The sequence below is a fragment of the Biomphalaria glabrata genome, chromosome 2 (assembly GCF_947242115.1).
Source record: "Biomphalaria glabrata chromosome 2, xgBioGlab47.1, whole genome shotgun sequence".
Classification (NCBI taxonomy): domain Eukaryota; kingdom Metazoa; phylum Mollusca; class Gastropoda; family Planorbidae; genus Biomphalaria; species Biomphalaria glabrata.
The window spans coordinates 25,221,396-25,249,192 of record NC_074712.1 but is presented as its reverse complement, the minus strand read 5'-3'; the positions used below and the strand labels follow the sequence as shown (position 1 = coordinate 25,249,192).

The 27,797-nt window shown below is 40.0% G+C and overlaps 1 protein-coding gene across 8 annotated transcripts in view; it reads left to right on the top strand.

Annotated features, from left to right (window-relative positions):
• The window catches only part of LOC106072836 (uncharacterized), a 34,754-nt gene extending 7,222 nt beyond the window's left edge, over positions 1-27,532 (top strand). The window contains exons 1-7 of one of the 8 annotated variants that reach the window (XM_056022079.1): positions 1,249-1,681; positions 19,673-19,837; positions 20,010-20,128; positions 23,494-23,767; positions 23,881-23,942; positions 24,648-24,773; positions 24,951-27,532. In XM_056022079.1, coding sequence (XP_055878054.1) covers positions 23,515-23,767; positions 23,881-23,942; positions 24,648-24,773; positions 24,951-26,210 — 1,701 coding nt within the window. In that variant the 5' untranslated portion in view covers positions 1,249-1,681; positions 19,673-19,837; positions 20,010-20,128; positions 23,494-23,514 and the 3' untranslated portion in view covers positions 26,211-27,532. The other 7 variants (XM_056022077.1, XM_056022078.1, XM_056022083.1 and 4 more) reach the window with 7 other exon arrangements.
• Positions 27,533-27,797: the final 265 nt, after the last annotated feature.

Here is a 27,797-nt window from a genome sequence, read left to right as displayed (position 1 = left end):
TTACGGCCTGGGGTCACGGAGGTCACGGCGAGACACACCCCCAGGTCAAAAGTTGAAGTTGAGTTTCGTAGACGATAATCTACTTATTAAATAAGAAATTTAATAGTAGAGATCTAGTTTTAGTAGTAAATTTCTAGCTCACAAAGCTTATTTCATTTATAAAGTTATGAACCTGACTTGTTTAGAATGTACCTAAATATTGAAAGAAATAATAGATTATGAGGTCTTGTGCTACAAGAAATGTCAGAGTGGTGTGTGAAAAATGGCAGCGTAGTGATGGCAGAAAATAACAAAATATTTAAAAAATTGTAATCAAAATAGTCTAAAACAATTTTTTTTCAAATGCACTTTTAAACTCATGCGCCTATTTTTAGTAGACAAAAACTATTTGAATATATGCAGATTACACGGCCTGAATTGGTTTTTATGTTTTTTAAGAAATTTCTTTATCAGAAATGGTAAATCCCATAGGGTACAATGCTAATCATATTTTCAACTCGCGATATGATGTGTATAAGATAGCGTGATAAAACTTGGTAGAATTATAGCCAGACATGATACCATGAAAAAACAATAATGTTTGATTATTTTCCTGGACCCTGTAATGGTAAAAATAAAAAAGAGGTATTTTTCATAATAAATTTAAAAATTATAATTAACTGTAAAAAAAACTCCTAATTAAGCATTAAATAGGCCATTGTTTTAGGTAGTTGATAACACTTCTTTAAAACCTCTCACATTTCATTAAAAAGAATAATAAATTCCAAGTGAAGCCTATGTGAAAAAACATTTAAAAAAAGCGATATCTAAATTATCGGTCGTTTTTTTATTCCGCACTTTTGCCTAGATGCTTAGGTGCCATGACAAATGGTTCATAACAATTCATTCCCCCAACAATTCATTCACCAGACATATTGCCCACCAACAACTGGCTCACAGACAGTTGATTCACACCCCCCCCCCCCCCAAATCCAAAAGCCATTTTTTAGTAAGCAAATGTCAACTAAACATTCAAATAGGCCAATATTGCCCGATATATTACTGGCTCTGTTTATGAAAAGGATTTAAGTTAACTAATAGAAGAATAAAACATTACCTCAAATGCACACCATGACTCTAGTATCTATAGGATACACATAGGAACTCAAAATGTACATTTCCATTACAGAGAATATACATCATGTATAAGGCATCTCTAAGAATGTTTCTTATTTTAAAAAAATGGAAAAGTAACCATTTGTAATGTTTTTAAATAATTCTTTGAAAAAAAACTATTTTTTTTAAAGGGCTGTCCATTTACTGTGATCTTTGGGGCTGAGAAGGTTTTATTGGCTAAGATGCTACAGAAAGATCACTTACAAAGACTGCATCACGAATGAAGATATTAGAAACAAGATTTATACAGCTATTGGACCCCCATGATGACCTGCTAACCACTGTCAAAAAAATGTAAAATCAAACTCTTTGGCCATATCACTAGGTCCTCTGGGCTCACAAAGACCTTCCTTTAGGGAACAGTACCAGGAAAAAGAAGAAGAGGAAGACAGTGGAAGCGATGGGAAGACAACGTAAAAGAATGGACATTCCTGTCATTGAAGAAAGTCTATCCAAGGCAAAGGACAGAAAGGAATGGAGAAAGATGGTTGATAGATCTTTAGCAGTTCAAGGGACTAAAGGTTAGGTGAAGGTGATATAATATCATATATATATGAAGGATCACATTCTTTTGAACATTGATCAAATTAATTTTTTCTTTGGCACTGAAATCTTTATAGGGGTATTCTGGTATTAGATATTGCAGTCAATATGATAAAGCAAATCCTAATCACTGGAGTTTGAATAATGCTTTATTTTGAATCATTTCTCACCTCTGCAAGTGGTCCCAGCCAAAGGAGCATAACTGGTGTCCAGTACCTTATTGACAGCCCTTGTTTTCCAGAAACAATAAAATAATATAAAAAAAATAAAATAAATATAAGTTTTATTAAGTTTTATAAATAAATCAAGTTTTCAACTTTGTTTAAAATAAGCAATATGTCTTTGTCTAATTGGGCTGTAAATGCAGATGCAAAGTATCTATTTTAAGCTTTAATTTTGTTATCATTATGTGTTAAGTTATCTTCACTTTTTAATGGAGATACTATAACTCCTGCTGTTTCCATTTTTAGCGCACCCCCGAAAGGGGAATAGACTCTATTAGTTTTGTGTGGTCTGTCTTTCCATCCCCGTTTAGATCTTGTAAACTAGAAAAGATATTGATAATGCGACATCATTTAAAAGCCTTTCAAAGTGCTGATGCAACGGCTACTTTTTTCTTTTCGGAAAGCGAAAATTTAATTTTTAAAATCAACTATGCAAGCAGTTTTTTCATAAAAAATACACCATTTTTACAACTATTCACAGTAAAAAAAACACCCAAAATTTTTTTTTACTTTTTTTTTACACAAAGTAATTGTGCAAACTTTTAAATTCTTAGGTACTATCCTAGGCAATAAACTAAATATTGCTGCAAATACTGATTATATCAGCAAAAAAGGGCAACAAAGATTACGATTACTAAGAAAACTGTCTTTATAGAATCCTAAATGCTGCTGGTAAAATCATTGGCAAAAAACAAACCCCATTTGGGCAGCTGTTTGAGACAAACATCTATAAAAAAAAGCTTACAAGATCCTAGAAATAAAGAATCACCTTTTGTGTCAGGAATTTGTGATTTTACCATCACAAAAGAGATACAAGACACCGATAGCAAAGACAAACTGACACAAAAACTCTTGTATTCATGGTAATCAAATCATTAAATAGGAACAATCTGATATAAACTTTATCACATGTAAATTATGAGTGAGTCTGGTGTGAATGTATATTTTGGTTTCTTATAGTTATAATGTTTTTTTGTTTGGTGTAATGCGCAAATGTAAGACATATTTCCATACGGACAATAAAGATTATTATTATGTTAGAAATGAACGAGTAGTCATTCTCTGGCGCTGCCAGGGTCGAGTTTCGCTAAAGAGAAACAAATTCATCGTACCGGTAGTCCCTTTAACAGTTTCCACTGAGGAATTTTCTGGTGATGTGGCAGGTCTGCAGCTGTACCGCCCTCTGACAAGCAACGAGGATGTTCATAGGAATGCTAAGGGTCTTGAAGGTGTCTGTGAGGTCAGTTGTTATTATCCCCTCGGTTGATATAACAATGGGGTATATTGTTATTTTGGACAATTTCCATATACGCTTAATCTCCAAGCCTAGGTTCCCATATTTTCTTTGTTTTTCTATCTCAGTTTTTCTTAAGTTATGAGACAGTGGTAGCGGTTTTTTCTTTTTTATCAACGAACAGAAGATCCGGGCGATTGAAATCTACCGTTTTGTCGGTCGGAATAGGCCTATCCCTACAGCAGATGTTCAGTAAACTCGAGAACCTCTTGTGGCGAGTATTTATAATAAAGAGGAGTGTCCTTACCGATCAAATTGTGCGTGTTGGTGTATTAACTTTGCAACTTGTTTATGGCGACCTAGGTAGGCTGATTCTGATAGGGCTGGGCATCCTGCCATAATGTGTTCAATCGACTCGCCCACATTTCCACATTTGTCGATAACATTGAGTTACAGTATATGCTTCTCGTAATTTTTTGTCCTGATTACTCTGTCCTGTATTGCTGTAACAAAGCCTTCTGTTTCAGGGTAAAGATGACCTGCTTTGAGCCATGTTAAGGAAGCAGCCTTGTCGATGTTGTCCCCATGTAATAAGGCCGGGAATTTTCCGTGGAGGTTTTTTTCTTCCCATTGGCGAATCTCATGCCCTACTTCGTCCAAACCGACATTGACACACTAGCGGATCCAGAACTTTGGAGTGGGGGGGGGGGCGATTTTTTACCAAACCCTAACCCTATGCATAAACGTGCTTACAGCACACACATATACACACACATATATATATATATATATATATCATGGGCGTAGCCAGGGGGGTGGTTCTTGGGGTTCAAACCCCCCCCCCCCCGAAATGAAATCTTCCCCCTTGGGGGGGGGGGGAGTCGGAATTTAGTGACTGATTTTTTGCTTTGATTTTGTTTATTTTAGGTGAGATTTTAATACTAAACCATCACTTACCCTAGCACAACCAAAGGGGTTTTGATTTTAAAAACTCCTACCAGGGGGGTTCGAGTTTAAAACACCCTACCAGGGGGGTTCGAGTTTAAAAACCCCTACCAGGGGGGTTCGAGTTTAAAACCCCTACCAGAGCGGTTCGAGTTTAAAAACCCCTTCTAGGGTTTTTGAGTTTTAAACCCCCTACCAGGGGTTTTGAGTTTTAAACCCCCTACCTGGGGTTTTTGCAGTTATCTCCCCCTCTTTTATATAACAAAACAAAAAAAATACAAACGAAAATCCCCTAATTCCAAGATCACAGTTAAGGAAGATTTTGATTTTAAAACCCCGTCTAAAATTTACGATAAACCCCCCTCTTTAATATAAAAAAATAGCTAATTACGCACTCAAAATGTTATGAGCGTAGCTAAATGGGTTTTGACTCAGTATTGAGTTTAAAGGTAAAAGGTTTGAAGGTAAAAAATACCTCTTTAATAATAAAAAAAAAAAAGCAAATTATACACTAAAAATGTTATAAGTGTAGTCTATGGGGTTTTGAGTTTAAACTCCCCTCCAGTGGAGTTTGAAGCTAAAAAGTACCTCTTCAATATAAATAAAAGAAAATTACTCACTCTAAAATCTATGAGCGTAGTCAAAGGGGTTTTGGGTTTAAACCCCCCGCCATCTTCAGTGTAAGAAAAAAGCAAATTATGCACTCAAAATGCTATGAGCGTTGCCGAAAGGGGTTTTGAGTTTAAACCCCCATTCAGAGGGGTATGGTGCTAAAAATACATCTTCAATATAAAAAAAAAGCAAATTACACACTAAAATTATTTGAGCGTAGCCAAGCCAATCGGGGGTTTTGAGTTTCTTCTACAGATGGCTTTTTTTTTTGAAGTTTAAAACCCCTCCAGATGGTTTTGAGTCTAAAATCCCCCTACAGAGCATTTTGAGGTGGAAAACCCCCAACAGAAGATTTTGACGATAAAACTTCTCTTTTCGATATAAAATCTAAAGCAAACTAGTCACTTAATTCCAAGAGCGTATTCAAGAGAGGTTACACATTTTTACCAGTGGCAGGGCTCCATTAATAAACTGCAGTGAATAGTCATCTGCCGAAATCGAAAAACACTAAATGTAGCTCAACAAAGATGGCTAAGACAGATTTTAGGAGTCAGTTATAGAGATCGGATCTAAATCAAGGAAATCCTATGCCGAACTGGGAGTCGACCCCTTAGTAAGATTGTGAGAGAACGACGCATAAGGTTTGCGGGACATGTTCTCCGACAAAATGAATTACGCATAAGAAGAGTTGCAATGATATCCTAGTACAACTTGACGCCACTCATTCATGGAGGTCCTCATGGTAGGTGGGAAGAGGCTTCAGACATTACCAGTGACAGATTTTTATGGAAACTGCTTGATGGCAAATGCTCCCAACGGCGTGGGAGGGTCTAAGTCAGTAAGAATAGCACATTAGGTTTTTGAAATACAACTTTTTAATAGCATTAAAATGGACTGTAGATACCTCAGAATATGCATTTTGTTGGCTTTCAATACCAGAAATAGTGCTTGGCGGCGGGGCTTCGCCCCGCGCTGGGGAGCTCCTGGCGCTCCCCCAGACCCCCTTGATATTAATGGCGGGGAGTCCACAATTTTATGGAAACAGCTTGATGGCAAATGCGCCGAACGACGAGGGAGGGTCTAAGTCAGTAAGAATAGCACATTAGGTTTTTGAAATAGAACTTTTTAATAGCAGGAAAATGCACTGTAGATACCTCAGAATATGCATTTTGTTGGTTTTCAATATCAGAAATAGTGCTTGGCGGCGGGGCTAGTAATGTCGGGGAATCTACAATTTTTTCACTAACTCATGGAAGAACCTAATCTAGGGCACAATAAACGTCTTCCGAAAGAATGAAGGGTCAGAATCTAATAAAGATTATGTACACACACACACATACATAAATACATATAATTTTTTTTTCGCGGGGGGGGGGGGGGGGTCGGGGGGGGGAGAAAAAAATTCACTCCCCCAAACCCCCCCCCCCCCGAAAAAAAATCCTGGCTACGCCCATGATATATATATATATATATATATATATATATATGAGAATTTAAAAAAAAGCAGCATTTCTCAATCTTCAGCGAAAAACAAAACGACTGGGGCAGCGCTATAAGGTTCCTTAGTGGAGTTCGGGGTAAGGCCCCGACGCCAAACGCGTTTTCTTGCTTTTTTCACAGCAGAAACGCATTCTCCTGACATCTACAGCTCATTATTCATCAATGGAGTTCGGGGCGAAGCCCCGACGCCAAAAGTGTTTGCTTGCATTCTTCACTGCAGAAACGCCTTCTCCTGACCTAAAGCTCATTATTCATACTATTAAAAAAGGACCTTTTGAATAATGTACTTGAAAAATATTCCAATATGAATTTATAGGCCCTTAATACATTGCAAATAAAACCGATTTGTTCCTTGAAAAGATAAGATACCCCACATATTTAGATTTTGGCTTTGAGGATCGCCGCCGAAAAAAAAATTATTCGATAAATAATATTCAATGACATATGTGTACAAATTTTGAGTTATAGTCCCAAATTTATTTTACTACAAAAAGTTCAGATTTAGTAAAGGTTGGGAAAAGGCGACTGTAGATGATATTTGAGTTTAGAACTCATCTCAATCATGACTCTTATACTGAAAAAATTGGTTTGAATTCTAACTTTCTTAAAATAATTATGATAAATTCATGTGAAATTACATAAACTCTGTCTGGAAATGGTAGGGGCGGTAGAATGAAAACGATTAATCCTCGCTCCTTTAATAATTTCTGCTAAAGATTGCAATTGGCATTAAAGAATAGGGGTGGGGCGACTCGATATAAGAATTTAATTTATAGTATATATAAATTATATTATTGACAGATTTTTTTAAATTTTGTAATTTCTTAACTTTAATACAAAAAGAAAAAGTATTGGTTTGTCCGATGGGGGAAATGCGATTGCATGTATCGCTTCTCCCACCTGGTACAACCCTTTTTCATTTAAATTTATTAATGATAAAATTTGAGATTAGGGTGTGGTACGATATAATATACAATGGGTTCACATATCAATACGTAGTTTACATTATATAGATATTCAACTAATTTTGTTCACAAACTATGATTCTCCATAAAAATAGGACCGCCCCACCCCCACTCAAAGGGCTTATTTGGGAAGGGCAGTAGAGGTATTCGCCCCCCCCCCAATCGGCAAACAGGGAACGACATAATATAAAGATTGGTTAAAATATAAATAACAAGTTTTAATCATATAGATATTTAATATATTCTGTTAGCAAGCATTGATTTGTACAAATAAATTGGACCGTCCCCCCCACCCGAAAGTGTATGGGGGGGGGGATTAATACCATCACCCCCTCCCGACCCAACCGAATCGGTCACCATACTTGAGGGGGGGGGGCGAAATAATCTAAAAATAGGTTGAAATATAAATAATTAGTATATATTATTAACATAAGTAATACATTCGTATACAAATTGTGTGAATTCTATATTAAAATTCGTCCGCCCCCGGGGGGGGGGTCGATCGCCCCTACCCCCCCCCCCCCCCCCCCGCGGTTCCGCCAGTGCATTGACATCAGCATTGTGTAGGTTCAGAGGGGTTGCTTCGGAGTCATATTTGCGTAGAAAAGAAACTAATTGATTGCTGGAGGTGAGCAGTTTTTATCGTATTTTTCAAACTTGCATGTTACACAATTTGAAGATGTTCTGCAATCCACGACCCCCATCCTTCCTGGGCAGGTATAACCTTATGGTGGAGGACTTGGGTGTAGGCATCGAAATTTGGTTAGTAATTTTCTAGTGAGTCTGTCAGTCCATTTGATCACACCGAACGTGTAAAGAAGCACTGGGACGGCCCAGCTGTTTATTGCAGTGATGAGATTACTGCCAGACAGTTTGGTGTTGAGGATTTTATTAACTCTTTGCTAATATTTACTAAGAAAGTCCTCTTTTAATTTCTTATGGTTTATCTTGGCATTCTGGTTTATTCCAAGATATTTATAAAGAGAGGCAGAGTTCAATTCCTCGATACCTTCAAATGTAATGTTGGTGTTCGTTGCCTTGCCCTTTTTAATGCTTATGATGCCACACTTATCCAGGCCAAAAGACATACAGATATCGTCACTAAAGCATTTTACCATTTTGATTAAGGTGTGTAACTTTTGTTCGGTTTCTGCATAGAGCTTTAGATCATCCATGTATAATAAGTGGGACACACATTTTGTACATTTAGTGTCAACCCTAAAACCATTTGTAGAGTCTTGGAGTAATGTAGATAGAGGATTAATCGCTAGGCAGAACCTGAGTGGAGATAGTGAGTCACCCTGGTATATACCTCTTCTTATGTGCACAGAACCTAGTTTATCACGATTAAGGTGCAGATTTATCTTCCAATTATTCATACAGACTTTCAATAGTTGTTTTATTCTTGGGTTGATTCTATAAATATCCAGGGTTTTTAATAGCCAATCACGCGGAACTGAATCGAAAGCTTTTTTGTAGTCGATGTAACACATGTGTAAATTTCTATTAGCTTGGTGCAATATAATACCATCTATAGTTAGCTGTAATTTACAGCCCATCGACTCTTCAATGCAACCTTGTTGTTCCACTGCTAGTACCGTAGCTTATGGCCATAGCAAAATTTATTTTTTAAAAGTGAGGTTAATAGTTTATACACAACTGACAGACAATGATATGGCCATAGTTTGATGGTTGATTCGGATCGCCTTTTTTTGGAGAGGAGAGATGTTCTCCCTTCAGTGAGTTCTAACAGCATTGAAGACGGTTCTGATATTAACTCGTTAAAACATGATGTTAGTGGTACATGTTTTTTCAGCCAAAAGTTGTGTATATTGTCCGGCCCAGGAGCAGTCCAGTTGTGAGTTTTTGATATAGCTTTCTGAGACTTCTTCGGCTGTGAAATCGTCATCAGGCATTTCTGGTATTAGGTTGTTTTTAGTTTGGATTATTATTATTATTATTATTATAAAAGAGCGAGTATTCATTCTCTGGCGAAGCCAGGGTCGAGTTTCGTTAAAGGGAAACAAAATTCATCGTAGTCCCTTTATCAGTTTCCACCGAGGAATTTTCTGGTGATGTGGCAGGTCTGCAGAAGTACCGCCCTCTGACAGGCAACGAGAATGTTCCTAGGAATGACAAGGGCCTTGAAGGTATCTGTGAGGTCAGTTGTTATTATTCCCTCGGTTGATACGACAATGGGGTATATTGTTATTTTAGATAATTTCCATAAACGCTTAATCTCCAAGCCAAGGCTCCCATATTTCCGTTGTTTTTCCAGCTCAGTTTTTTTTTTAAATTATGAGATAGTGGTACGGCGATGTCAATAATGGTAGCGGCCTTTTCTTTTTTATCGATGAGCAGCAAATCAGGGCGATTAAAATCTACCGTTTTGTCAGTCAAAATAGGCCTATCCCAGTACAGTAGATGATCCGTAGACTCGAGAACCTCTTGTGGTGAGTATTTGTAGTATGGAGGAGTATCCTTACCGATCAAATTGTGTGTCAAAGCCAAGTGTTGGTGTATTAGCTTTGCAACTTAGTTATGGCGACCTAGGTAGGCAGATTCCGATAGGGCTGAACATCCCATTATGTTTTCAATTGACTCACCCACATTTCCACATTTTCGGCATTTGTCAACAATATTGAGTTTTAGGATATGTTTCTCGTAATTTTTTGTTCTAATTACTCTGTCCTGTATTGCTGTGACAAAGCCTTCCGTTTCAGGGTAGAGATGACCTGCTTTTAGCCATGCTAAGGAAGCAGCCTTGTCAATGTTGTCCCCATGTAATAAAGCCGGGAATTTTCCGTGGAGTGTTTTTTCTTCCCATTGGCGAATCTCATGCCCGACGTCGTCCAAACCGACATTAACATCAACATTGTTTAGGTTCAGAGGGGTTGCATCATAGTCGTATTAGCGTAGGAAGGAAACTAGTTCATTGCTGGAGGCGTGCAGTTTTGATCGTATTTTGGAAACTTGCGTCTTACACAGTTTGAAGATGTTCTGCAATCCACGCCTCCCTCCTTCCGGGGCAGGTATAGCCTTATGGTGGAGGACTTGGGGTGTAAACATCGGAATTTGGTTAATAATTTCCTCGTGAGTCTGTCAATGTCATGTAGGTCGGTATCTGTCCATTTGATTATTTTTGGATTTTAAAGGAGCACTGGGACGGCCCAGCTATTTATTGCCGTGATGAGGTTACTGTCAAAAGGTTTTGTGTTGAGAAATTTATTTACTCTCTGCTTGTATTATTATTATTATTATTAAAAAGGTTTCATTCTGTTTGCAAAGTTTCTTTAATTTGTTATTAATACAGTTCCAGTGTGTTTGGTTAATGTCTTTTTCTGAAAGAAATGATTTAGAAAGTTAAATGTAATTTATCTACTCTTGAGTGCCTAATCTCTTTTCTTTTAAAAACCAAATGAAGTTAAGATTATAATTTAAACTACATCTAATATGACCTAATCTCGTTTGCTAGTATCTTAAGTAAAATAACTTAATTTGCATGATCATACTAAGGCCATTGATTAAGCTCATGGAAACAAATTAATATCACTGTTGAAATTTGTGTACATCTTTGAGCAATTTAAGCAATTTAAATATAAAAAAAAAAAACTGTCAACGAAGTTATATATTAATTTTTACCAAGATTATATCAAGTCATTCTGTCATTCTTGTCATAATTGTTGATTTTTTTCTCCCAATTCCCATTCTCTTGAAACTTTGCACAATTATTTATTATTGATGACAACACATAAATCAATAAAAAAACTTAACCTAATAGTGATTCAATTTTTCATGTGGTTTATATACCTGGCCATTCCAAGACTTCAATACAACACTGGGATTTAATGCATTGTGATGGGGACAGTGCCCGCCGACCTACTCGTGGTGTCCCCTGGTAACTGGAGTAAGTCCACCCTTGCTCTCAGGGTGCTCTGAAAAAGGCTAACGTTGTGGGAGCCCCAACTCATGCTCTCCTGGTGAAGAGTTCTGCTGGTGAGGTCTGGGTAATGCTAAGCTCTGATCGAAATAACCCCTGCACGCACGTCTGGTGTAGGGATTTGTGTCTGTCGGGGCTTTAGCTAATGCTGAACTGACCAGCCGCCGCCCTGGAGACTAGTGGAGGGTCAAGCCATCAAAATTTGCGGGCCCTAAACTGGTGGCTTTAAAAAAAGGTCTCCTGCCTCACTCCACTTTCGTGGATTAAACCCTGCCCATACGAGCGAGTGGTTGAATTAACTGATCTTTCGATCGATTCATAGTCCAATGTTCCTGTCTGGACTGTTTTTCACTGCTCGCTCTAAGGGGCAACCCAAATCTCCTCCCCCTGGAGGAACCCATACCAATGTCGAGTAAAATTACAAAGAAAAGCGGGTCTGAGCAGACCCTAACAGGCTCCGCTGGCCAGGTAAAGGGCATTAGGCCTGGCATCGAAAAATTTGCTACTAATTGCCTCGCAACGTTGGTACATAGGGAGAACTGGCCACGTTGTGAAAAAAGAGCTACCATTCTTCCCAACACACAAAACCTGATAACATCCCTTTCCCCCCAAACAAACATAATTAAAAAACCAAGTCTCAGAAAAAAGTAACCCAACACCAACACCTCATACTGGGAAAGTAAGTATCCCTCACACTAATTTAGGTGGAAACAAATTTCCAAATCTGATACTAAAACTTTCAAAGTCCTTCAATGTAACGTCCGAGGACTTATTCCAAAGATACTTGAAATAACTAACCTGCTCCACAAAAAGTGTGTGGATGTTGCCTTACTACAAGAATGTCTGACAGGTGAAAAAAGAAGTGTCTCAATACCCGGGTACTCTGTTTTCCGCTGCTCCTGTGGGGATTGCCGAGGCCTGGTTACATTGGTGGCTAATGCTCTAGTCGCCAAGAAAGTGTCCACAGACTTGATTCAGGGGAGGACGGACACTTTGGTATTAGAAATTTGGAAAAATAATAGACGCTTCAAGTGTATCAATGTTTATAATCCACCAAAACAAGAACTGGCTTTAGATGTCAGAGAGACAATAACTGTAGACACTGGAGATCTAAATGCCCATTCACCTTCCTGGGGCTATGATGACACTGATCAATCTGGTAAAAAAGTTCATGACCTGTGCAATTCTACGAACCTTTTTGTTTTGCAAAATAAACACTCTCCTCCTACTCTTCTGCATGCTAGCAATGGTTCACTATCACGACCAGATCTTCTCCCGTAGACTCCCCGATGGCTGCTCCATCTTTACGGCCGAATTGCATGCCATATCGCTTGCACTTATGGCCGTTAAAGCATCAGAAAGGAGGAAATTTATAATCTGCTCCGACTCCAAATCTGCATTGCAAGCTTTGGGGCGGATGAAGACTGACATCCCATTGGTACATAAGAGCCTGAAGCTGTTGGACCAAATAACAGCCGACCATAGGGATGTCACCTTCATCTGGGTCCCCTCCCATGTTGGCATTGATGGAAACGAAGCCGCAGACAGAGAAGCAAAGAGAGCCCTAAATCATGCGGCCCACATCTAAGGCTGAAATCAACAAACTTGTTATGGATCGGAGAAGGGCATACATGTGATTTTGCGCTCCCAGAGCTAGTTTTGCGTCCCGAGACATGACGTTAAACTGCGCTCCTCTTTCCTTAGCACTTTTGGAGCTCAAAAGTGCCCTACTTCTTTTCTATCATTGTGTCTGCCTCCTCTTTTCCTAAGTCTTCCTTCATTGATCATCACACTGTCTCCTTAACTTTAAATTCTCACTACGTCCTAGACCAGTCCGTTTGCCGTGGACTGCGACGGGTAAGGGGGGATAAAGAGATCCTGGTGTTTGAGTGGTGGCTATCTGAGGATAAACCACAACAACACAATACTTCGGCTCCAAGTTCCCCGAGGCCCAGATGGCCCGCTCTGGGCCAACCGGCTGGTCATGCCGAGCTACCAGCATAGGTCGTCGACGGTGGCTGGAGGGTCAATCATGGAGCTGCTGTATCGGACTGAGTATAGCACCTGTGTAGCCCTGGCGGGCTCATTCTGGACATCCGAATGGCCCGTCCCCTTGTTGGACTCCATGGCGGGTGGGGAGCACAGGTGCCGAACTAACAAGAAAATATATATGGATTAAAAAAAACCCCAATAAACTACTTGCCCCAGATTTAAGTCTGGGCAAGAGACGCCGTATTGAGGCAAAAAAGGAGGAGGCCACAAAAAACTGTACTACCTGGCCATAATTTTTGTGGTCAGGTGCACAGAGAAGGGGAAAAGCCTGACAAAGCTGAGCCCTTTCCTTATCTATAAGGGACTCAAGTCAGTAGTATGAGAGCCCAAGAGTGTGTCTAAGCTACACAAATCAATGGAACTTCTTGTAGAAGTAGAAGGCAAGATGCAGAAGACTCTGTGATCTCCATCCCTCCTTAATTTCAAAAAAGAAAATACAGACCCAAGCATACTACAAGTCCACTTTAGGGAACTGCAGGAGAGCTACGGAGATTGTGGCACCATCTACACAGACGGATCCAAAATGGAGGGAAAGGTCGCGTGTGCCTGCTCCTTTCGGAACAAAACAATCTCCCGTAGACTCCCCGATGGCTGCTCCATCTTTACGGCCGAATTGCATGCCATATCGCTTGCACTTATGGCCGTTAAAGCATCAGAAAGGAGGAAATTTATAATCTGCTCCGACTCCAAATCTGCATTGCAAGCTTTGGGGCGGATGAAGACTGACATCCCATTGGTACATAAGAGCCTGAAGCTGTTGGACCAAATAACAGCCGACCATAGGGATGTCACCTTCATCTGGGTCCCCTCCCATGTTGGCATTGATGGAAACGAAGCCGCAGACAGAGAAGCAAAGAGAGCCCTAAATCATGCGGCCCACATCTAAGGCTGAAATCAACAAACTTGTTATGGATCGGAGAAGGGCATACATGTGATTTTGCGCTCCCAGAGCTAGTTTTGCGTCCCGAGACATGACGTTAAACTGCGCTCCTCTTTCCTTAGCACTTTTGGAGCTCAAAAGTGCCCTACTTCTTTTCTATCATTGTGTCTGCCTCCTCTTTTCCTAAGTCTTCCTTCATTGATCATCACACTGTCTCCTTAACTTTAAATTCTCACTACGTCCTAGACCAGTCCGTTTGCCGTGGACTGCGACGGGTAAGGGGGGATAAAGAGATCCTGGTGTTTGAGTGGTGGCTATCTGAGGATAAACCACAACAACACAATACTTCGGCTCCAAGTTCCCCGAGGCCCAGATGGCCCGCTCTGGGCCAACCGGCTGGTCATGCCGAGCTACCAGCATAGGTCGTCGACGGTGGCTGGAGGGTCAATCATGGAGCTGCTGTATCGGACTGAGTATAGCACCTGTGTAGCCCTGGCGGGCTCATTCTGGACATCCGAATGGCCCGTCCCCTTGTTGGACTCCATGGCGGGTGGGGAGCACAGGTGCCGAACTAACAAGAAAATATATATGGATTAAAAAAAACCCCAATAAACTACTTGCCCCAGATTTAAGTCTGGGCAAGAGACGCCGTATTGAGGCAAAAAAGGAGGAGGCCACAAAAAACTGTACTACCTGGCCATAATTTTTGTGGTCAGGTGCACAGAGAAGGGGAAAAGCCTGACAAAGCTGAGCCCTTTCCTTATCTATAAGGGACTCAAGTCAGTAGTATGAGAGCCCAAGAGTGTGTCTAAGCTACACAAATCAATGGAACTTCTTGTAGAAGTAGAAGGCAAGATGCAGAAGACTCTGTGATCTCCATCCCTCCTTAATTTCAAAAAAGAAAATACAGACCCAAGCATACTACAAGTCCACTTTAGGGAACTGCAGGAGAGCTACGGAGATTGTGGCACCATCTACACAGACGGATCCAAAATGGAGGGAAAGGTCGCGTGTGCCTGCTCCTTTCGGAACAAAACAATCTCCCGTAGACTCCCCGATGGCTGCTCCATCTTTACGGCCGAATTGCACGCAATATTGCTTGCACTTATGGCCGTAAAAGCATCAGAAAGGAGTAAATTTATAATCTGCTCCGACTCCAAATCTGCATTGCAAGCTTTGGGGCGGATGAAGACTGACATCCCATTGGTACATAAGAGCCTGAAGCTGTTGGACCTAATAACAGCCGACCGTAGGGATGTCACCTTCATCTGGGTCCCCTCCCATGTTGGCATTGAGGGAAACGAAGCCGCAGACAGAGAAGCAAAGAGAGCCCTAAATCATGCGGTGTCAGGAACCCAAATTCCCTACTCGGACCTGAGACAAAGTATTGCCTCTGCCACCTATCGAGAGTGGCAGAACCGATGGGAGGCTGAGACTCACAGTAAACTCAGGCAGATTGTGGCGGATGTCAGGTGGCGGCCCACATCTAAGGGTCTGACAAGGCGTGGTAGCACAACCATGTCCAGACTTAGGATTGGCCACACCTACATCACGCACTCTTTTGTACTGAAGAGAGAGGAGCCCCCACTTTGCGAGTACTGTGACTCTCGCCTCACCGTGGAACATATCCTCGTTGATTGCCCCAGATACCAGGATGTCAGGGCGAAATATTTTAGAGCCACTAATCTAAAAACACTATTTAATAATGTCGACCCTGGGAAGGTACTGGGCTTTATTCAGGAAGTGGGGCTATCTACGAAGATCTGATTTCTGAATTTGTGAACATGCACTATTTACATTAGATTTTTACCAAATATTTAAATTTTTACTACCTTTACTATTTTAACTGTGAATAGACCTTGATTTTAATTATATGACTGTATAGAATCTGGCCCTTGTTGTTTAGAGAGAGAGTGGTCCTTGAGGGACTGCAGGCACGACATGGCCTAAATTGTGCCGATGTGCCTCAAATCAACAACAACAATCAACTCTGTGATCTCCAAGTGGAAGTCATGCCACACAAGAGTCTGAACACCAGCAGAGGTGTAATCAGCTCTAGGGACCTACTTGAATGTTCCGAAAAGTAAATGGTGGAGGGCATTGAAGGAGTCACCCATGCCCGGCGCTACATACCTAACCCCATGATGTCCTTCAAGTGCCAGGTTTATGGACACGGCGCGGCAGTCTGCAAGAGGAACACTGTGTGTGCCAGATGTGCTGGAAGGGTCATGAGGACAAGGGCTGCACAGCCAAGTTCAAATGCCCAAACTGTCACGCTGGCCACTCAGCCTACTCCAAGGACTGCCCTGTGTGGAAACAGAAGGTTGCCGTACAGGAGTACAAGGCAAGAAATGGATGTACCTTCAGCCAGGCGAAATCGGCTGTATTGGCCCTACCCAAGGGCCAATTCGGCTTGACAAAGACCTACGCCCAGGCTGTTGCTAAGATAGGAAGATCCATAGCCACACAGACGGACATATTGACCCCACCACCCCCTCCTCCTCCTCCAACTCAGAAAAAAACACCGCCAAAGAACACACCTCCGAAGAAAAAGGAAAGCCCTGTTGTCATGCTAAAGAACAGGTTCTCTTTGCTCGCTGATGAGAGCATGGAGACTGAGCAGCATGTCAAAACAATCACTCCGGGAGAACCCGGAGACATCATGTCTGACACAGGTTCTCCTCAGAGAACCCAGCCAGACACCCCAACCTCTACCGAATTAGAGGTTGACCAACTCCCTAGAGGAGGAAATAACCTCCGCTCTAACCAGAGGGATCTCCCCTCTCCAGAGAGAAAGATTTCCCCCAAAAGGGGGTTGTCCTCCTCTCCATCCAAACCCAAGAATAAAAATACCAAGGTCACTGGAATAAAGGGAAACCCCTCCGGGGGCCTCCTAAGGCCAAATAGCTCCAAGTAGGTCATCTAGAATAAGCCATGGATTCCAGAATTGTACAGTGGAATTGTAGAGGCCTCAAGGCCAATTATGAGGAAATGCAGCTACTGATGGACTCTGAGACTCCTGTAGCTGTCTGCTTACAGGAAACATTTCTGAAAGATAGCATCAGCTTCCGAAGCTACAGTGCTTACAGCAAGAATGTTGAGGATGCAGAGAGAGCATCAGGTGGAGTCTGTATCCTTGTGAAGGATAGCATCCCCCATGAGAAGGTAGAACTACAGACCACACTTTAGGCCGTAGCAGCTAGGATAACCCTTCACAAAGTTATCACTTGCTGCAGCCTGTATCTACCACCAGGCGCTCCATTCAACCCAACAGACACGGAGGACCTATTGAAACAACTCCCCCGGCCTTATTTAATCCTTGGGAATTTCAATGCCCATAACACCATGTGGGGATCCAACAATACCGACACAAGAGGTCGTATGCTGGAGGATATTTCCTCCAACATGATTTATGCATAGTTAATGATGAATCACCGACCTACTTGCACCCAGGAACTGGATCATTCACATGCATTGACCTCACCGTATGCGTCCCCGGACTTCTGGACGACTTTAAATGGTCAGTTAGCAATGATCTACGGGGAAGTGATCACTTCCCAATCATCATTACTAACAATCTCCCCTCATTGGGACGACCTCAGCGGTGGAAACTGAATAATGCCGATTGGGAACAATTCCAAAAAAGATGCTCCGAGTATATCACAGAAAATATCCTCGATGAGCAGAACCCAGCTGATACCTTTGCTAGCAAGCTACTAAGTATAGCCAGGAAAGTTGTACCCCTAACATCCGCAAATCCAAAACGGCCTAGCAAACGATGGTTTGATACAGCTTGCAAAAGTGCTATTGGCGATAGGAAAAAACGACTGGCTGCATTTATAAAGAATCCTTCCCAGGAAAACCTAAAGCTATTCAGGATAGCTAGAGCAAAGGCTTGACAAACCATACGGTCAGCCAAAAGGAATTCCTGGAGAAGTTTTGTCGGCAGTCTGGATGCCAAAACTTCTGCTAGAGCGGTTTGGAAGGCAGTAAGGCGAATCAAAGGGAAAGAATCAAATGCAATAGGGCATCTGAAAAACCAAAGGGCGAACTGTCACGTCCCCCAGAGAAATAGCTGACTGCCTTGCAACCTCAATAGCAGAAAAGTCATCCACTGCACACTACAGAGTTCCAAAAAGTCAAAACCAGGGAGGAAAGACACCCTATTGATTTCAGGTCAGAGAACAATGAAGACTACAACAAACCGTTCTCGCTTGAGGAACTGAGGGAATCGCTGGACAAGTCACATGACACAGCGCCTGGAGAAGATGAAATCCATTACCAGTTCCTCAATCACCTTCCCGAACCCTCATTGGCAGTCCTGCTAGGGGTCTATAACTGTGTGTGGCAAACAGGCGCTTTCCCAAACAGCTGGAGGAAAGCCATAGTTATACCGATACCTAAACCGGGAAGAGACAGCTCTGACCCAGGAGGGAATGGTCGCGTGTGCCTGCTCCTTTCGGAACAAAACAATCTCCCGTAGACTCCCCGATGGCTGCTCCATCTTTACGGCCGAATTGCATGCCATATCGCTTGCACTTATGGCCGTTAAAGCATCAGAAAGGAGGAAATTTATAATCTGCTCCGACTCCAAATCTGCATTGCAAGCTTTGGGGCGGATGAAGACTGACATCCCATTGGTACATAAGAGCCTGAAGCTGTTGGACCAAATAACAGCCGACCGTAGTGATGTCATTTTCATCTGGGTCCCCTCCCATGTTGGCATTGAGAGAAACGAAGCCGCAGACAGAGAAGCAAAGAGAGCCCTAAATCATGCGGTGTCAGGAACCCAAATTCTCTGCTCGGACCTAAGACAAAGTATTGCCTCTGCCACCTATCGAGAGTGGCAGAACCGATTGGAGGCTGAGACTCACAGTAAACTCAGGCAGATTGTGGCGGATGTCAGGTGGCGGCCCACATCTAAGGGTCTGACAAGGCGTGGTAGCACGACCATGTCCAGACTTAGGATTGGCCACACCTACATCACGCACTCTTTTGTGCTGAAGAGAGAGGAGCCCCCACTTTGTGAGTACTGTGACTCTCGCCTCACCGTGGAACATATCCTCATTGATTGCCCCAGATACCAGGATGTCAGGGAGAAAATTTTAGAGCCACTAATTTAAAAACACTATTTGATAATGTCGACCCTGGGAAGGTACTGGGCTTTATTCGGGAAGTGGGGCTATCTACGTAGATCTGATTTATGAATTTGTGAACATGCACTATTTACATTAGATTTTTACCAAATATTTAAATTTTTACTACCTTTACTATTTTAACTGTGAATAGACCTTAATTTTAATTATATTACTGTATAGAATCTGGCCCTTGTTGTTTAGAGAGAGAGTAGTCCTTAAGGGACTGCAGGCACGACATGGCCTAAATTGTGCCGATGTGCCTCAAATCAACAAATCAAATCAAATCAAATCAAGCAGGCACGACATGGCCCAAATTGTGCCGATGTGCCTAAAATCAAATTAAACCAGAGCTAGTTTTATATGCAATTTTAGCTATTTTTCAATGTATTTTTGTTGTATAGGTTAGAGCTATTTTTATATATTTTATGTTTATAGGTTAGTGTCAGATTTTATAATTGTACTTCCGCATATTTATATAGGTTAGTGCGGGATAGTATAAAAGTGATGTACTACATGCTTTCTTAAAACAGTTGAGTGTACATTTGACCAGTGGTCAGTACCATATCTCTGTCTATGTGACAGCTGAAGATCTTTGTGGTCTGTCGTCTAATTATTTTATTATTCTGTACCTGGGACGGCCTGTAAGTTTGTAAGTATTTTATATTTTTTTTACTAGATCTATGTCACACTATGTGTATGGTAGTTATTTTATTTTCTACTTGGACTATTTGTGATAATAGTTGGCAACATGCTCTATTAAAGATGGCGGCGTCCATCAGTCCTAATAGAATATAATATAGTTTTGCATTTATGTATTGCAGGCTATTATTACTGCTGTTTTAACTGGTGAATGTAACTGCCGGATATAGATCTAGCTGCTGTGTTACTGCTGAAATACACGCTGCTATTACTCTGCTGTGCTATAACTGCTATTACTCTGGTCTGCTGTAGATGTAGATTTATTTTGTTTCTGTAGTGTAGTGTAGTGTTGCCTTAGTGGCTTAGGAAGATAGTTATATATTTATAGTCTGTTTCTGTTCTTAGTGAATACTAATAGTAAGGTACTAACGCTAAGGTATTCTTGTTTTGGTTTTAGTTATGGGTTGGTTATAGTGGTAGAATATTGTAGATCTAGACTAGTTTATTGTAGTGTGTTTGTGTAGATCTAGGTCTAGTGTAGTACTTGTAGTGATTTAGTTAGATAGTTGGTTTGATCAGTTTGTGTTAGATAGTTGGTTTGGTTAGTTTGTTGGTGTTTGTAGTGTCGTAGATTTAGAGGGTTAGTATTAGTTGTTTTCATTGTAGTGTATATATTATATTTTACTATTGATTTATTTTTATGTAAATAAAGTATCTTTTTGTTTTATTTAATTTGAAGTAAAGTTTCGTTATTGCTTCTTCTTAGTTAGTAGACTGAGGTGTCACAGATTGAGCCCACCCAGTAGCGCTTACATCTGCCTACTGTTAGGTAAATTTTAATGTTGAGCAGTAAGAAAAGGTCTCCCACTCGTTCCTGCCTGACCTGCTCACATACAAAAAGATCCAAAAGAACCCAAACAATCCAACACTCAGGCAGAAATACAACAGACTCAGCCTACTAGTCAAAACGTCTGTTAACAGGGAAAAACGAGAACGTTGGACCAACACCTGTGCAAGGTTAAACCTAAGGGATAGCTCTAAGGCTTAGAGTCTTCTGAGAAATCTCGAAAATGCTGGGTGTACGAAAACAGCAACCCCATTATCTTCACCCAGTGGGGTAACCATTTCATCGAAGAAGAAAATAGCCACTTTGAACAAATATTTTGCTAAGATCAACAAGGCTGCCAAGAAGTCCCCATTGTCCAAAGCCATTGATAAAGCTCGCAAAGCTGATAAAAAAAAAAGACCGAAAGGAACCACAGACCGAAAGTGCTGAGGGAACGATGAACTCCACCTTCTCGATAGGCGAGCTTAATGCTGCCATAAGGAAATGCCAGCTTAAAAAGGCTCCCGGGCCGGATGGTATCACCCCCGAAATGCTTAAGCATGTAGGGGGAAAAGGAAGGGCCGTGCTCTTGGCATTTGTAAATAGAACCTGGGCAGATGGTCATCTGCCAAGGGCCTGGAAACGTGCCACCATTATTCCTATACCAAAAAAGGGAAAAGATACTTCCACTGATGAGGGCTACAGGCCCATCTCACTCACATCTTGTGTGGGAAAGATGGCTAAAAAAATGGTAAATGAGCGTCTGGTTTGGTACCTTGAGAGTGCCCGTCTTATAGCTCCAGAACAGGCTGGTTTTAGGGCTGGAATGTCCGCTATAGACCAAGTCAACATCTTTGTGCAGAGCTTAGCAGATGGATTCCAAAGGACCGAAAGTACATACGCAGTCTTTATTGACTTAAAACAGGCATATGATAAAGTATGGCGGCCTGGTTTGCTTCATAAGATAAGAGCCTTGGGGTGCGGGGACGGATATATTACTGGATTAGAGACTTCCTACAAGAGCGTACAATAAGAACAAGGATGTACGGAGAAGTCTCAGGGGAAATGACCCTCGAGCACGGCCTCCCCCAGGGCTTTTTCCTGTCATGCGCCCTTTTCACGGCCTTTATAAATGACCTACCGGCTCAGCTAAAATGCCAAAAAGCTGCTATATGCTGATGATATTGTCCTTTGAAAATCCGGAAGGAGCGCAACCTGTATATAAAAAGTGTTATAAGAAGATCTCCATACGCTCTGCTCATACACACAAAAATGGAGGCTAGAAATAAACACTTCCAAGACGGTCTATTCTCTGTTCACGCTCGGGACTGGCATTCTCGGGCAACCTTTCCAGCTCTCCCTCAACGGAATGGCTCTCAGCATGGAAAAGCTACCCAAGTACCTTGGTGTAACTTTAGATCGCAAACTAAAAATGTGTGAGCACATCCAGTATTTTGTAGAAAGGCCTCAGGGAAACTTTGCATTGTGCGGAAGCTGGCATCCACGAAGTGGGGAGCCCGAGCAAACATGCTCCGATCACTGTATTTAGGAGCAGTCCGATCACAGATAGACTACAGCCTACCTATGCAAATTTGCGACCCCAGACATACGCTTGAAATTAGTAGACCCTAAAGCCACTAAGCAAAGTCGTTCATCTAACGACCTTCAAATCCTAGCTTTGGAGACCATTAATACCTTCAAGCCCAGTGCTATTTTTGCATACACTGATGGGTCGGCATCAATAGATTCTGGAAGAGCAGGCTATGGAGCCTACATCGACTTTCTTGGCTCTTACTCAGTAAAAATCTTTGGACCATGTGGTAGTGTTTGCAGTTTTGATGCGGAGACCATGGCAGTCTGTGAAGCCTTAAAAGTCATTGACTCTCAACTCGGTGAGGGACATTTGAGGGCAACACAGATTGTTGTGGTCACTGACTCAAAATCTGTACTACAGGCTTTGCAAAGCCCCGGACCATGCCCCCCCCCCCAATATCAACACTGTCATCATGGCTTCACATAACATTAAACAACGCTATGGCACCCCTGTAATAATGCAGTGGGTACCGAGTCACATAGGTGTGACTAGCAACACAACTGCAGACTCTTTGGCCCCCCAGGGAGGGCTAATTCCACCCACTGAACAGGCTGCAAGCTTTCATCAAGCCCTGGCTATAATACAAAAAACAGAAATGGAAAAGTAGTTTGAGTGCTGGAACAAGTCCCAAAAAGCCCGTGGAGTCTGGGAGCGCATGAGGCGCCCTGAACGCACTTCCCGTGATGGAGGCTGTCCAGGCCTGAGCAAGCTATTATAGCGCAGTGCAGGACAGGCCACTGTCCTGTTGGCTCATATTTCTCACGGCCATGGCCAAATTTTGATTCACGGTGCCCCCACTGCGGGGAAGAAGAGGAAACCATGCCTCATATTCTGTTTGACTGCCTCAGACTTGCTGATCTCCGTCTGGACATGTCTGGGAAACCAAAAATTCTCGACCTGTATGGCGACATTTATGCACTACGCAAGACAGCAGGCTTTCTGTCCAGGGCTTTTGCAAGAGAGGATTTGAGCCTCTCAAGCCCTCACTCTAATGGAGTTTGATGATGATGATGATGAATGCATTGTGAATACTTAGATGAATATTTACTGAACATCTATAACATTCATAATATTTTTTTTGCCAGTATCATATATTTACATATAAACATTATCATATAGAGATATATATTTATAAAGTATAATATTAATACATATAAATAGTATCACTTAGATTCTTTTATCAAATAAATAGATTGTATCATATTGTTGGATTGCATCATGATTTTTCATTTTTGTGTGCTTTCAGCATTATCATGAAGAAAAGAAAATGATTTTCATAAAAAAATGGCAACTCTTCGTTAAATGGCTACTGTTTCTCATAACAATTTTCCTTCTTTGGCACATTGTCCAGCATTTTTTAAAGATAGCTTCTGGTAATAGTTATAACAGTTACAGTCAAAATGATAAAGTAGATCTTGATCACTGGAGTCTGAATAATGCGGATTTTGAATGGCTACCTAATATCATGAAATCTAAGTCAGATGTGTTACCTATTGTTGTAGTAGAGGAACATTATGAAGGTGAGCTTAAATTTTAGATTTAGAATCCTGTTGTATTAATTTGTAATGGTTAGAATGTTACAGTTGAACTTTTGTCAATATAATCTTCAAGTAATAATTATTTTTTTTTTAAGTTTTGAAGTACTGGTTTCAGGCTGCAGAAATTGGCTTGATTTCGAAATCAAGAAATATACTGGTAGGTATTGTAAACAAATAACATATTCAGTCTTATTTACTGTAATCTATAAAATGCATCTTTGGTTGGATTTCTAAATCCACGAATAATCATTCAGCTAAATACTTAACAAGTGGACCAAGGATGAAATAAGTTGTACCATACAAATGTTAAGCAAAGTGCAGAAATAATATTTATATATTACACATTGTAATGGCAGCACTAGATACAATATTGTTTATTTGAGAAAATGGTAAATTAAATATAGCAAAATAATGCCAGAGCACAAATCACTGACATGATAACTCTGGAACACGCCAGCACTATCGATTAATCAGTGTTAGTGTGTTTTGTTAGTTGATGAACCAGAGGGTATGTTGGTTTGTAAACCTAGTGCTTTCATTCTGCATGCAATATGTATACATCATTCGTTGTATCTGCACAAGTTTTATTTATTATTTTTATGGGAGGCAGTAGAAAATGTAAATATGGGTAGTATTAAAACACCTTAATTCAAAATGTTTTTTTTTTTAATATATTATCTATGCCACAACATACTGTCCTCTTTATCCTATGTCTATTAATGTAATAATAATAACCATTTTTCAAAATAGCTGAAGGAAAAACAATAATGTCAAACTTTACCCATATATCAGAAAAGCTTTACAAGATTTTTTTATTAGGTTTGTCCATAATAAAAATCAATTATTTAATTTGTCAACATAGATTCACATAGATAGTCATGTTGATGGAGCCATCCCATATGACACTGAACATATTCCATGGTTTCGTTTCCCTGTCAATAGAAAGGAAGTCCATAATATGATGCAGAGAAATGATATGTTTATTGTGGTTAGTACATGTCAACTTTTAGACTAGTACCTTTTTTAACTTTTTTAAAATTTAGTTTATTAAAGAAAAACATTTTTATTCAATTCTAATTAATTTTTTTTAACTGAAAGTTATTATGTGATAAAATTGTATACAATAGTCTTAATGTATTTATTGATGGCCATTTTTCTTTTGCAGGCTGCAACTTTGACAGGGTTAGTAGATCATGTAGTTTGGGTCTGGCCTGGATGGGATGCTACTAATCATGAATCAGACTGGAGTCATATTATATTTGATATTCAATTTGGTTACTTAAAAGTTAAAGGTGACCCAGGAATAGACATTTATAAGAATGACTTGTGTGCATGTTGGAAAGTTCTAAATGATTCTCTAAAAACTAGGATGGACACATCAAAAAAGGAAACATGGTCATGTCACAGAAGAAACTTTACGGAAATTGAAGCACAGGATGGGCCTATGATAAGTTATAATGAATGCATGATTCAGGCTACTGCAGTCTTTGAAGTCATGAGTGAAACTAAAGCATCAACTCAGCTGCTAAAAATGTATCCAGCTTTTGTGTCTGCTGGTGTCATATTGGATATTGATGAAGATTTTTTTGGTTGTTGGAGTGATATGTTTGCTTTTCAAAAACTTGGAACACTACAAAAAAGTATTGATCTTCTCTCAGAGTTGGTAGCTGATGTGCTCTGTGCTGAGTCTGTTATTGATGAACAAACAGCTGACAAGTTCTACACATCTTTAGTTAACTTGGTGATTGTTTTAAAATCTCAGAGCTGTGACTTAAGTACTGCACACACGAACAAATTGGGCAAACCTTGTAAAAAAAACATTGAGATCAACAATTTTCTAATTGAGAGTATTCCCATGTTAATTGGTTTCCTTAGTGATCAAGGTGAAGGGCATCTACTCTGTCATGAAGAACCAAAGCTTCAAGGACTGTCTTTGCAAAGTATGGTGCAGCTGCTCTTTAACTTTTCTATAAAAGAGCTTCAAATTTTATCTGACATTGGTATCTGCTTTCAAGTGTCACCATCTTCAGTGTATTTTGAAAACAATGGGAATTTACATGTTTGCCATGGTGAAAATACACCAGAGAGATCAGAAGTTTCTTTTCATTACCCATCAACAACAGAAATATTTTCTCAGAATGTCACTTTAAGAAGGATTCTATCTTCTGTCTTTAGGAAACCTGATATAATTACATTATGCAGATCAGTAAGAGATGGGTATACCCCAAAACAGTTGCACACAGTCATAGAGAAAAACATACTGAAAACCATTTCAAATGCCTATAGAAGTGCTGATATTGAAAAAGTGCATTTTGACAATAATTTACTTGGCGGTAGAACAGGATGGCATCAACGGAAGAGAGATTGGGTAGATAAACTTTTAGAATATATTTCTATTGATTATGTAGATAAACATAATATATGACCATTTTATCATGATGATATTCTTGTATTTTCTAATCTATGGGCTGGAAAGAATTCCTTGCTTGCCTACTGCCAACCCCTCTTTACCCCCCACTTTCACGCAAACACTTTCCGTACTCATTTTAGTCATCATTGCAGAAACAAAAAAGGACAACAATGTGACTTCCGACCCCATATTGTCAATGCTACAAAAAAGCACATATGATATGTATGATTGATTATCTGTTGTGTTTTGGAGTCAACTTTTGTACTTTAGAAATGAGTCTAACTTTGTATGATTGTCAGTTGTTACAAAATTTAACTGTTCAAAAATAGTATTTTTTAAATTGTTGTTTTTTTGTTGTTTTTTACAACTCTCTCTGTTTGTCTGTCTGTCAGGTAAAAATATTTGTTCAAGCTGACATTTTGCACAATTATTTATTTTACATGCCAACACAAGAAGCAATTTTTAAAACATTAGTTAATTAACTAATTAATTATTTTGTTTGGTATATTGAACAAGGGAAAGAAATTTTACTTGACTGAGAAGATGGTCTAAGTTGAACTATTCTCCTTTATGATTTGTAGAAAGTTTGTAAATAACTATAAAGAAACTATAAATAAAACCTATTTTCATTAGCAGCTTCCTGGCACAGAGTTTACTGTATCTGCTTGAGAAGCTGAAAAGGCCTTAGCACTCGAGTTCGAATTCAGGTCGCTCACTTTTTTTATATAAATGCATTTAAAATGCAATCAACCAGATACCCCCTTCTATCTCCCCCCCCCCCCATTTTTTCCTACTGATCCAGACACGTGATAGGATCAAATCGAATTGAGAAAAATAAAAGAGTTAATATTGCACTAAACAAAAACATTTGATAAAAAATAATTCTAAAGGCTGAGATCTATTATTGTTAGTCTAGACTCTAGATCTAGTACAAATTTAATTACATGAATGATCTAAACTAATTGATACACTTAATATAAGCCTTCTTTTTAAATATTTTTATTTTATTTTGATTGTTTCCTGCAGTTTCGTTCACAAATGTGGCACCCAACTTATAACGCGATTATGTGTTTGACATTTCATTGATTATTCACCTTGTATAAAAAAAAATCCACTGAATTTGCGGCCACAAATGAAGTAGTATATATTCCTAACTGGGAGCTTTGTATATAAAACATGAAATGTCATGCATATGTTGCCTAATAGCACCCATTTTTATGCAAAGAAAATGTATAATAATACTGTTTGTATAATTATATACTTGTATATTTTCCTTTTTTTTACAAATGATTGTTATATAACAAGTTTTAAATATATAAATATAGGTCCTATATATATGTTTAGATTGTTGTTCTTTTGCTTATTAGCTCTTTTTTAGCGGCCCGCGAAAGGGGAAAAGACGCTATTAGTTTTGTGCGAAATGTCTGTCCGTCCGTCCCGTTTAGATCTCGTAAACTAGAAAAGATATTGAAAATCCGACATCACAATATTTTAGACCATTCAAAGTTCTGATGCAACGGCTACTTTTTTTTTCTGAAAGCGAAAAATCTAACTTTTAAAATCAGTTATGCAAGCAGTTTTTTAAAGAGAAAAAGCTAATTA